The 12,522-nt window shown below is 40.4% G+C and overlaps 1 protein-coding gene across 1 annotated transcript in view; it reads left to right on the forward strand.

Annotated features, from left to right (window-relative positions):
* fstl5 (follistatin-like 5) overlaps window positions 1-5,019 on the forward strand; it is a 176,705-nt gene extending 171,686 nt beyond the window's left edge. The window contains exon 16 of the mRNA XM_084009730.1: window positions 3,490-5,019. Coding sequence (XP_083865856.1) covers window positions 3,490-4,192 — 703 coding nt within the window. The 3' untranslated portion in view covers window positions 4,193-5,019. The remainder of the gene's footprint in view (window positions 1-3,489) is intronic.
* The last annotated feature ends 7,503 nt before the right edge of the window (window positions 5,020-12,522 follow it).

Raw genomic sequence — 12,522 nt, forward strand, 5'->3', positions numbered from 1 at the left:
CAAATCTTGCATGGTAATCTTGATTATCATGTCAGACGAGCAGCAGGGAAAAGGACTGAAACAATTAATCACAAATCCAAATACTTTCTGTTTAAGTTTCTGTCAAATGATGAATTGATTAATCAAGATCTAATTATTCCAATATTGTAAAATAAAGCTCAGGATCTGACAACTAACACCACCATCGATGAACACAACAAGAGATATTAAAGGGGGAAAAAGAGATTAAACAATATACAAAGTTACTGGCAGTCGACAATGTATGTTGATTTGCTGTGTTTATAGTCATAATAGAAGTAATAAGAAATGTAAATATGCAGAGTGATGGGACAAACTCACACCTGTAAAAAGTGATGATAACACAATACTGTACTGTATAATGGTGTTGTATTAGATTGTGTTCTTGTAGAAGTGTTAATAGTTTGTCGACCTTCCTTAATTCATTAGCTTGTTCGCTACTTTCAACGGAAAGCAGATGGACGTAGTTCTCAACTCCGCCTTGTTAACAGTGGTATGAGAGAATATATCGGAGCTTTAGATCTGTGCACGGATGTTGGTTTCTGCCCGGAATGCTGATTTTATTACATCAAAACAAAAAAAACTGTGCCTTAAAGCTCTGTTTTTTTTATTTCTTAATCTTGTACCCAGACAGAACACAACAATTGATTATTCAATTCATCAACATGAGCAGAGTGCAAACGGCCGACATATATACAGCAACTTTCGGGGGATTGTTTAATGACGGGGGGATTCCCCAGCAGCTGCTATAAGGCCAACAAGAACTTCTCAGGGCTGCCATTCTTTAAAACCATCGACCCCAGTCAGGCAACTCTGCATGTCAGCAAAAAACAAGCTGTTATTTCTTATTTTTACCCACATCAACAGCACCCTGCAGCTCGGGCTGCCTGCACCCATTTCTCCCACCGACTGCCTTTTGGCAAAACAAGGCGAGCCAGCTGTTGAATCAATGTTTCTGCGCTGTAGGATGGCTAAACAAGAATTGCTGTGTTATAGATGTCTTTCGCTGTCTTTTTCATTGTTCCGTTTCCTGTTCATGAATTTTGCACCCGGGAGCTTTAACTGAACTGCGGAGCAAAGTGTTGAGACCCAGTCATTTCTTAAACTGCAAATATTGATATGAAGATAAGATGATGATATGTGGAGGAGCTTCAGTTAAACACAACACTGCTGTGCAGAACCAGGGAGAATCTTTAATGCATTAATCATTGTTACAAATGACAAGCAGCAGCTGTCAGTTTGGCTGAGAGCAATCTGGGTCTGCCAATAAAGCAACCCAGCTGTGTTCACATCAGGGCAAGGCCAAACAGTGTCTGATTATTGATTCATCAAACATGGAAAAATATATTCCTCTTCTAGTTTGAGTTTGGTGAAAATATTGTTTTCATTGCAATAGTCTTTTAAATGCACCATTGACCTTCAGCTTCCAAGTTTGTTTCTAAAATATTACATTTGGGGTCACCGCCCATTGATCTGTCACAACAGCCTGAATACGATCCACAGCAAAACAATTTCAGGAAAAGCTGCAACATAGGTCTGTAAATCATGAGTGAATGAAAAAAGCAAATGGTTTCAGGTTCAGACTGCGCAGCACATCTCCTTAAAATATTATTTTTCTATGAATAACCACATCTCTGAGCTTGTTTATATTTTTTCAAATCAGGATCAACAACCTTATTAGTGTCAGAATGCTTTCTTAAAAATACATTAAACCCAATACATACACCTTCTTTGCTCAGAGCAAGTCTTGTCATATTAAAATAAGATGACAGAGAAGAGAAAGGCAGCAGGACTTGAAGCAATTCCTCTAGATGGGGAAAAAAGAAAATTGTAGCCATGGCTTGCAAGATGCAGTTGAACAGTTTTATTTCTATCACAGCACAGACACGATTACGGGTAGCCACAACATGTGAAATACAACTCCAATAAGTTAAAACAAGCTCTCTACGGGTTATAACAGATCTTTTGACAGCAGCCATCTGGGAACTCTGATCACAGAACTACTCAAACTGCAAGAAAAGCAACTACAATTTCTGACATGTAAGAAATCCACCGGATTGTCCAGCAGACACTAGACATCACACGACAACCAATGACCAGTGATTCTAAAGAAAAGTCACAAGTGACCAATTTGGGGTAAAACTTTGGCTTAACAAGGACAAATGTCTGCCCGGCATTTCACATATGTTATTAATAGTTTATCATTATATTCCGTTTTATTAAGCTCTTACTTGGATGCTTGGACCAAGCGGTCAGAACATTTTCTGGATCAATGACTCATGTCAATGACTAATGTCCTCCGTGGCTTTCAAAGAGCAATTTTCTGTTGGCAGGAACCGACAAGTTAGTGTTAAAATGGCATGACAGGTGATGAATGGCGGCAATATTAAAGAGCCTGTCAGCATCGATCAGCTGGTATTCACGTTTAATTGAGGCCTGTCAGCTCCTCGCATATCCCCCTACTTGTTCAGCTGTTCAAATGAATATGCCATTAACATAGTCTTTGGGTATCTGTAATGAATGGTATTTTCACCGATCCGTGCCCACATATCAAACTGTTATGATTCTATCAGGGAGAAGTGTTGAAAATGTTAGAGTGCCAATATGAAGATTGTCAGAGACCAGACTTTGACTGTTGAAGTGGCTTTTAATTTTTTCTCCAGAACATTTCTTTAAAAAAAAAATGTCCAGTCCAACAATTATCATAATTATGCTGTACAATTAATTTCAATCATGCCTCGTGTATGTGTGTTGATGTGGAAAACAAAAATAATCACCACTCAATACTGGCACATTCCTGCTTTTAAATTAAGAAAAACATTTAATACACAATGGATTATTAAATTACATTTAAAAAAATACTTTTACACAGTATTTATATGTTTTCCTGCAGTGTTCACGGTTAAAAAAAAGGGTGGAATGTATATTCTGTGGCGTTGTCAGCTAGCGTTGTTAGCGCGACACTAACAGTTGCACTGTTTTACCATGTTCACCATCGGATCCTGTGTTACGCATGCTAAGTAGCACTAAACATCTTAAACTGATGGGATGGAGGTGTTGCAGGTATTTGCTCATGATTCGGACAAGATGAGCAGAGAAATCACCTGTTACCATCTCATTCAGACATATCACCAAAAACATGAAGGAAAAGTAATCATCATCTGAGAACCGTCATTATCTACAGAAAATGTTGCACCAGTCCATCTAGTAGATGATACAGTTCACTGGATAAATAAAAACATTTCTGGTGGCACTAGATTAAAGTAGAGTTATCACCAAACTTTGAACTTCTGAGAACCATGAATGTCTGAACAGTCCATCCTACCTGAGATATTTCAGACTGGACCAAAGTGCAGACTTACATGACCAACAACAGTCTATAGCCACCACATCTGTCATAATATCGGGTTAACAAGAAGAAAACATGTGTTATTGATTAAATCATTCATTTTCTTTTTTCATTGTCCGCAGATTTGGCCTCATCTTTCACCGAAATGAGCCTGTCCTCCACAAGATCGACCTGGAGACGACATCGTATGTGAAAAACATCAGCTTGAGGGAGTATAACTGCATCCCCAAGTCTGTAGCCTACACCCATCTCGGTGGCTACTACTTTGTCAACTGCAGGCCCGACTCCACCGGCGCCACGCAGCCACAGCTCGTCTTGGACAGTGTGACAGATAGCGTGATCGGCCAAAACCATGACGTCACCGGCACTCCATACGTGTCTCCGGACGGCCATTACCTGGTCACTGTCGACGATGGCGATGGCCTGATGAGGATCCAGGTGATTTCAGAGCGGGGAGAGATCCAGGAGCCGTTTGACATCCACACCAACCTCCACCTGTCAGATCTGGCCTTCCAGCGCTCCTTCACGGAGGTCCACCAGTACAACGTGTTCGGCAGCTCCGGCCGTCAAACTGACGCTCTGTTTGTGGAGCTGAGCACCGGCAAAGTGAAGATGATCAAGAGCTTGAAAGAGGCCACCAGGTCATCCGAGTGGCCGTGGAGCACTCAGAACAGGGCAATGGCGGGCAGCGGACTGTTTGGGCAGTACCTCATGACCCCCTCCAGAGAGTCTCTCTTCATCCTGGACGGACGGCTCAACAAGCTCAACTGTGAGATTACTGATGTCCTCAAAGGCAACGTGGTGGTGTGGGTTGGAGAGTCTTAGGTCGTAACATCAAGATGCAATGAGCTTTCTTTTCCTCAACGGTACTGTTGCACTTAATTCTGTTGCTAATTTTTTTATTTTGTGGGAACACGATAGTGAATACCGCAGATTAAGAAACCAAACTGACCATTTGTTAAGTCCATTGGATGAGGGACTGCCATCCCAAAAAAATATTTAAAAAAATACAAGTGAGTGAATAATTGATTGATATTGTCTTAAAGACAAGACTTAATCAGTTTTTTTTCCACTGGGTGGTTCATGTTTATGTCAACAAATTGCTTGCTGGTAATCTATTTCAGGAAAATTGGTATGGATCCGTAAATATGTGCAACTTTGCATTATTATTCACACTTGTTGTATTCAGTGTGCGGGAATGCTGTAGATAATATCTGGAAAAAAAACAAATATTTAAGCAAATTGGCAGAAATAGGATTAATATTTGTAATTTACCCATCCCAAATTTTTTCCTGTGCCTTCAAGGAAAATTCCCCTCCACCCGAGGAATTAGTGTAATTATTCCCAGTGTGACTGCAGACTACACCTCTTTCTTTGACCCCTCCATTTGTGGTGAGTGTGGATCCTCCCCAATCTACTGCTCTCGTCCATCTGTCCATTCAACACGGCTGATTCAGTCTAAATAAAGGAGCCCTTGCTGTGATCCCATACTCTTTAAAGTGAAGACCAAGAGACTGAGTTGTTTATCACGCTAACCTTTGTTTGTAACCTTTGATCCAAAACTATAAGCAGCGTTGGAAGGTTTTAAATTATATCTATATTGTTTTCCTTTTTAGTCCAAAGCAGAAAAATTAAACTTCGTGGCAATGTTAGTCCAACTGTACCAACTTTATACACTACACATTGTGAAATTTAAAGTATTTCAAAATGTTCCTTAGTGATGAGTCAATAGAGCACTCATGTGTGAACGATAACTTTAATATTCCTGGACCAAAAAAAAGATACAGAAAGCATCTTGGATTGTAATAGAGTGAACTGCATTGTCTGCTCTATTTGACAGCATGTTTCAAGTGGATGTTTTAATGTGCAGTAATGATGAGCTAGCACACTGGGGAGTGGGGTAAGTGTATTGTGTAGAAGACTTTGGGGCTTTGAATATGAAAAACAACTCTTTCTGAATGCTCTTGAAGTAGACACGTAGCTGGCAAGTCAATGAAACAGTTTCCTAACTGGACACATTTCTATGCATTTTCACCCTAGCACTATGACTCTGTGAATCACAATGGGCAACAGTATCTCCAATTTAGTAAGGACTTTCCATGTGTACAGATTATAGATATTCATTGTTGAATCTTACTCATATATATTTTGATTTTACTTTATTTTCCCTGTCACATGTTGTTTTCCAATTGTTAAACCTGACTGTACTGATGATGATGACCTCTGACCTTTTACTTCTTCTTATGTTCTGTACATAGCGGCTGACTTTGCCTCCGTTAGTTTCTCATTTAATGTACAGATTCATGCAGGTTCTGTTCATAATCAACACACTCCTTTTTCAGAAACAAAATCAAAACACACAGCTGTCATTATCACCACCTTGTACCCCAAGCACATTGTGATCACAAACGCTGCTTCCACCTCCACATAGCCATGTCTTGTATGTTCCTTCATGTGATTGTTATTTATATAGAGAAAACACGCTTGTCATTTTATCCAACAATAAAAATTAGATCATAAAAACAAGTGTCATATTGTCTATTTTCCTCATTAAAACAAACTTTTATACTGTAGCTGCCAGTACACCGTTTCCTTTACGACTTAATACAGCCTGTTGCCAATTATTATACTACTAACCAGGTCAGGGCTATTGTCCCTTTGGTTATATTTATCTTGCAGTAAGGCAATGTAACATTATAATTAGGAGAAAAAGAAAATACAATTGAAAACCTTGACGTGAGAGAAGAAAAGACAGGAAAGCAGAGGCTTATGTGTTGATGTAACACTTTGTCAGGCTGTGTCCAATATGTTGAAGGAAATAACATTCTCTTTGACAAATAAAATGTGATATTCTGGACATTTTGGAAAATGTACTTAACATGAGTCCTAGTATAGTATGTTGTATAAAGTCATAGTATAGCATATCAAAAAGACAGTTTATTATGTCACCAATAGTATGCAAAAAAGTTATAGGATGTCATAAAAGGTCATTGTATATTGTTCAAAATTTAAACTACAGTATGTCATAAAAAGTCAGTATACTATGTCAAGAAAGTAATAATAGTATGTCATTGAAAAGTAATTGTATAGAATATACAATGTTTGTTTATACGTATGTCATAAAACATAGTACATCATGTCAAAAATTCAGTAGAGTATGTTGTATGAATTCATAGTATAGTATGTCATGAAAAATCCTTAATATAGTATGTCATAAAAAGCAATAGTATGGTATGTCATAAAAAAACCTTGTATATCATATTAAAAAAGTCATACTGTAGTATGTCATAAAAATAAATAGTATAGTATGTCATGAAGAAAAGGCCTTGTATATTATATAAAAAAGTCATATTATCGGTTGTCATAAAAAGTCATTAAAACGTCAATGTATAGTATGTCATAAAAAGTCAGAGTATAGTATGTCATTAAAAAGCCAATTTATAGTATGTCATAAAAAAATTATACTATAGTATGTTATAAAAAGTTATAGTATAGTATATCATTAAAAAGTCAACATATAGTATGTCATAAAAAGTCATAGTATAGTATGTCATAAAAAGTGGTAGTATAGTATGTAAAAAAGTCAGTATAGTATGTCATAGAAAGTCATAGTATAGTATGTCATTAAAAAGCCCCTACCTTTAAAAAAAAAAGTTGTTTGGACCCCCCCATATTCGTGTTAAAAATGAATGATGGGTCTAATTTGCCGAGCGCTCTTTTCATTGCTTCACGATCAAATCTGTTCCACTTTATCAGTAAGAGAATACCCACATCAATATAGCCCACTCCGTGTTTTCCTGGTTTCCTGCACACACACACACACAACCGCAGCACGCACAAGCACGAGTTAATGCCAGCAACATGGGCGGACTGGGCATTTGTCATATTTCAATTTCAGATGTCAGATACAATCATGGACGTATTAAAACCGCTGCAACACTGCCGTTTAACGCATCCGCAGACATCATTAAACGCCGGAGCTCTGGCCCTGCAGTCAGACGGGGCCAGGTTAATACTGTCATTTAGAGGGGGGGTGCGAACAGGAAACAGGACCCCCCCACATATCAAATGCTGCTGACGCCCCTGGCTGGCTCCTTAAATTGGCACTCAGCCATCAAAACTTGAGACCCATGATGACTTAGCGATAGACTAAGCCCAGCAACGTTTCCCTTTATTCAAGAAACTACTGTACAGAACACAATACTTTGTGGCCATGCCAGAGAATTGCAAAATACACTCAACAAAAATATAAACGCAACACTTTTGTTTTTGCTCCCATTTTTCATGAGATGGACTTAAAGATCTAAAATTCATTCCAGATACACAATATTACCATTTCTCTCAAACATTGTTCACAAATCTGTCTAAATGTGTGATAGTGAGCACTTCTGCTTTGCTGAGATAATCCATCCCACCTCACAGGTGTGCCACATCAAGATGCTGATCTGACATCATGATTAGTGCACAGGTGTGCCTTAGACTGTCCACAATAAAAGGCCACCCTGAAATGTGCGTTTTTTTTGCTTTATTGGTGGTCTGGGGACTCAGAACCAGTCAGTATCTGGTGTGACCACCATTTGCCTCATGCAGTGCAACACATCTTCTTCGCATAGAGTTTATCAGATTGTCAATTGTGGCCTGTGGAATGTTTGTCCACTCCTCTTCAATGGCTGTGCGAAGTTGCTGGATATTAGTGGGAACTGGTACACGCTGTCGTATACGCCGGTCAAGCACATCCCAAACATGCTCAATGGGTGACATGTCCGGTGAGTATGCTGGCCATGCAAGAACTGGGACATTTTCAGCTTCCAAGAATTGTGTACAGATCCTTGCAACATGGGGCCGTGCATTGTCTTGCTGAAACATGAGGTGATGTTCATGGATGTATGGCACAACAATGGGCCTCAGGATCTCATCACGGTATCTCTGTGCATTCAAAATGCCATCAATAAAATGCACCTGTGTTCTTCGTCCATAACAGATGCCTGCCCATACCATAACCCCACCACCACCATGGGCCACTCGATCCACAACATTGACATCAGCAAAGCGCTCACCCACACGACGCCACACACGCTGTCTGCCATCTGCCCTGAACAATGTAAACCGAGATTCATCCGTGAAGAGAACACCTCTCCAACGTGCCAGACGCCATCGAATGTGAGCATTTGCCCACTCAAGTCTGTTACGGCGACGAGCTGGAGTCAGGTCAAGACCCCGATGAGGACGACGAGCATGCAGTTGAGCTTCCCTGAGACGGTTTCTGACAGTTTGTGCAGAAATTGTTTGGTTATGCAAACCAATTGTTTCAGCAGCTGTCTGAGTGGCTGGTCTCGGAGACGATCTTGGAGGTGAACCTGCTGGATGTGGAGGTCCTGGGCTGGTGTGGTTACACGTGGTCTGCGGTTGTGAGGCCGGTTGGATGTACTGCCATATTCTCTGAAACGCCTTTGGAGACGGCTTATGGTGGAGAAATGAACATTCAATGCACAAGCAACAGATCTGGTTGACATTCCTGCTGTCAGCATGCCAATTGCACGCTCCCTCAATGCTTGTGGCATCTGTGGCATTTTGCTGTGAGACAAAACTGCACATTTCAGAGTGGCCTTTTATTGTGGGCAGTATAAGGTACACCTGTGCACTAATCATGATGTCAGATCAGCATCTTGATGTGGCACACCTGTGAGGTGGGATGGATTATCTCAGCAAAGCAGAAGTGCTCACTATCACACATTTAGACAGATTTGTGAACAATGTTTGAGATAAATGGTAATATTGTGTATCTGGAATGAATTTTAGATCTTTAAGTCCATCTCATGAAAAATGGGAGCAAAAACAAAAGTGTTGCGTTTATATTTTTGTTGAGTGTAGAATAGAGTGTCTGCTACTGCCCACTCCATCAATGCCAATTTCATTTGCTGCATTTTTATCAAATTGTCATCCTTGAAATACAAATTCAGTGTTTTATCCATGAATTGTAATTTTCTTCTCAAGGATATTTGTTCGGGCTAAAAACATGTTTCAATATTTGAACGGTGTGTTATTTCCCCTCTGGGCTTATTCGTCTTTAAAATGTATGTGGCCGCAGGTTGTGTCAGGTGTTTTGGATAAAAGGATCCTCCTAACTCCACAAGGCTGTACACTTATCTTTGAAATCCATGTGGAGAGGTGCTTCCATTCGAACAACCCAGATAAGCCTCTTCCACTGATAATGAAAACCCTACCGCACTCAGCCAAATTCATGGCCATGGCATGAGAACACTTTCTCCATGTTTACGATGCGATTGATACATAGGGGCCCTAGTTTCGTAGACTAGGCGTAGTCGGCGCGCAGTGCACCTGCGCCACGCCGACGGGGTGTGTCCGCCTGGACTTTGCAAGTTTCGTGCACCGTGCAGGCTAGCACAGGCACATTTACATTTAGGGCATTTAGCAGACGCTTTTGTCCAAAGCGACTTACAATAAGTACATTTGTCAGAAGAAGGAAACAAAGAAACCACAACGTATCATTGCCGATAAAGTAAGAGCTAAAAATAGAACAAGTGTTAGGTCCTCATCTGAGTAAAGTAGTACCTTAAGAGCAACAGTGCTACGATCAGAGTGCTATAGGTAAGTTTTTTTTTTTTTTGGGGGGGGGGGGGTCATGCTATGTAGAGTCGAGGTGAAGTCTGAACAGGTGAGTCTTGAGCCTTTTTCGGAAGATGGCAAATGACTCTGCTGTCCTGACATTAGTCAGGAGTTCGTTCCACCACTGAGGCACCAGAACAGAGGAGAGTCTGGACTTTGCTGAGCGACATTTGTTTGATTTCAGCGATGGTGGTACCAGCCGGCCAGCTGAAGTAGAGGAGCGAAGTGCTCCCTTCAGGGCATGAGGTTTGACCAGTGTTTGAAGGCAGATGGGTGCTGTTCCATTGAGTGCCATCATCTTGAATTGGATGCGTGCTGCAACAGGGAGCCAGTGGAGGTCACGGAGGAGGGGGGTCACATGGGAGAATTTGGGTAGATTGAAGATAAGGCACGCCTCCTGTCACGCCCACCCGCGCAAGTGGGAAAGAGGGAGGTGAAGAAGGCGTGAGTGGGAGACGAGGAGGAGACGAGGCGTGGACTGGGATTAAAACCGCCGATTCAGATCCTCACCAATCAAATGAGCTCCTCTCCTCTCCTTTAATGCGTAAGGGGAGGTTCAGTGCAAGTTCCGTCACTTGACAACCCGATGACAGAAGCAGCGCCGCCGCTCCCACCATGCGCTGTGCGTGCATATAGTCATAATAATTATAATGCCGATATTATATCACTATAGAAATTGTAGGCACATTTTAGGCATGTCTATCACAAAACAGGGTCAGGGCGCACAGCAGACATAATAGCAAGCTGGCCGGGCGATTCATCATCATCATCATCACCGTCTTCATCATCTGCGCTCCACAGCTCCACCGAATTCCCCGTCCAACACCAGCCCCAACTCCGGTTCCAGCTCTCGGCAAAGTTGCGCATCTCCACGGACAACACCCGGCGCCACGAAACAAGGGCCCATAGTGTCTTTAAGATCTGGCCCTGTTGCAGAGAATAAAAACGACTCTGGTAGTGATTAGGGCTGTTAAATCAGTCTGAATATTTTTCAGATTGTTTCATAATTGTTCATTTAAGTGCTCATCACATCCTGAAATCACTTTTTAGTCTGAACACTTCATTCATAATGATATAATGCATTTGAAAAGCAGAAATAAGTGGAATTCAAGTATCCTCCTCACTACTATGCCGCTGTATTGAAAGTAAATTGGTTCAGAGTGAAATTTAGTGTATTGAAATAAAAGACACACAATTTATTCCAAGTAGTGTTCATTTTGGCAGCTATTTTTAATTTTAGTTTTTTAGTTTTAGTCTTAGTCATGTGTCAAATGCGCTTTTTAGTTTTTTATCATATTTAGTCACTTTTTTGTTAAATCAAGTTTTAGTCAACAACAAGTCTGATCATTTTAGTTTTATTTGAGTCTAAGCTCAGACTTTTTTGTTTAGTCACGATTTAGTCACCAAAAACGGATGACATTTTAGTCTAGTTTTCGCCAATTAAAAGGTATTTTAGTCTCTTTTTTTGTAAAGCAATTATGTTTAAAGTATAGTCAAGGGCTGTTGGAATGAACTTCGGGAATCAAATATAATTAGAATAGTAAAAAAAAAAAATCTGTAATATTCGAATGCTGAAATTAGTATTTTTATTTTTATTTATTAATTTTTTTTAGAAACATGTTTTCTAACGTTAGCAAATCTCGCCCTCCTTGCCTTGGCCTATCCACATAAATGGATGCTTTTTTTTTGTCTGATGAACAATAAAGTTTTCTGAATCACAATCTCATCGCTCTCTCATTGCTCTTTTAGAGGCGTGCTTATTACGCTGGAGGGCGGGGAATGCACGGTGGCTGTCAGGTTTGATAATGCGACGTAAAATGAGGAAGCACAGCGTGCGTTGTTTGCGAAATCGCAATAACAAACGCAGCGCAAACTGCACCAGTCGTAGTAAATCTACCCCACAGTATTTTGTGGAGAGGACAGGTGATTTGTTTTTCAATTTCAATGCAGAAAGTATTATTCATATGACATAATAACACGATGACACCAGAAAATAAAAGTGAAGAGGGAATGTGCTGTTTTCCTACAATATGTTTCTGTTCAAAAGCTTAATTTTGATTACAATAACACTCAACTGTCAGATTTTTAAAAAAGAGCAACTAGAAAGGTGCACTCAGTAGAATGCAAATCTCTGCCAGGGTTACAACTCGTAAACATGCTGTCCACAATGTTGGATTGAATAAAACTAAAAATACAATTTCCCTCTGAAATGTAGGGGAAAAAAGGGAAACCAATATAGCAGTATAAATGACATGCACACCCCTTTCACACAGCAATACAAATCTGTGTACATTCAGCAGTCTTGATGGCACTCTTGTTGCCGATGACTTGCGTTGGTTATTTGGCTGATATCAACAGAGCCGGTGCAGAAGTGTGAAGCCCGTCCTCTTGATCACCATGCCCCTCTGCGCTCCTGATAAACGCTCCCTAATGCATTCCTCCCCCCACCGCTCCAAATTTATATTCATCTCCAAGTTACACAGGCTGGTAGTTTATATTAATATTCTGCCTTACAGAATCTCCTTTAA

The sequence above is a fragment of the Eutrigla gurnardus genome (assembly GCF_963514095.1).
Source record: "Eutrigla gurnardus genome assembly, chromosome: 5".
Taxonomy (NCBI): Eukaryota; Metazoa; Chordata; class Actinopteri; order Perciformes; family Triglidae; genus Eutrigla; species Eutrigla gurnardus.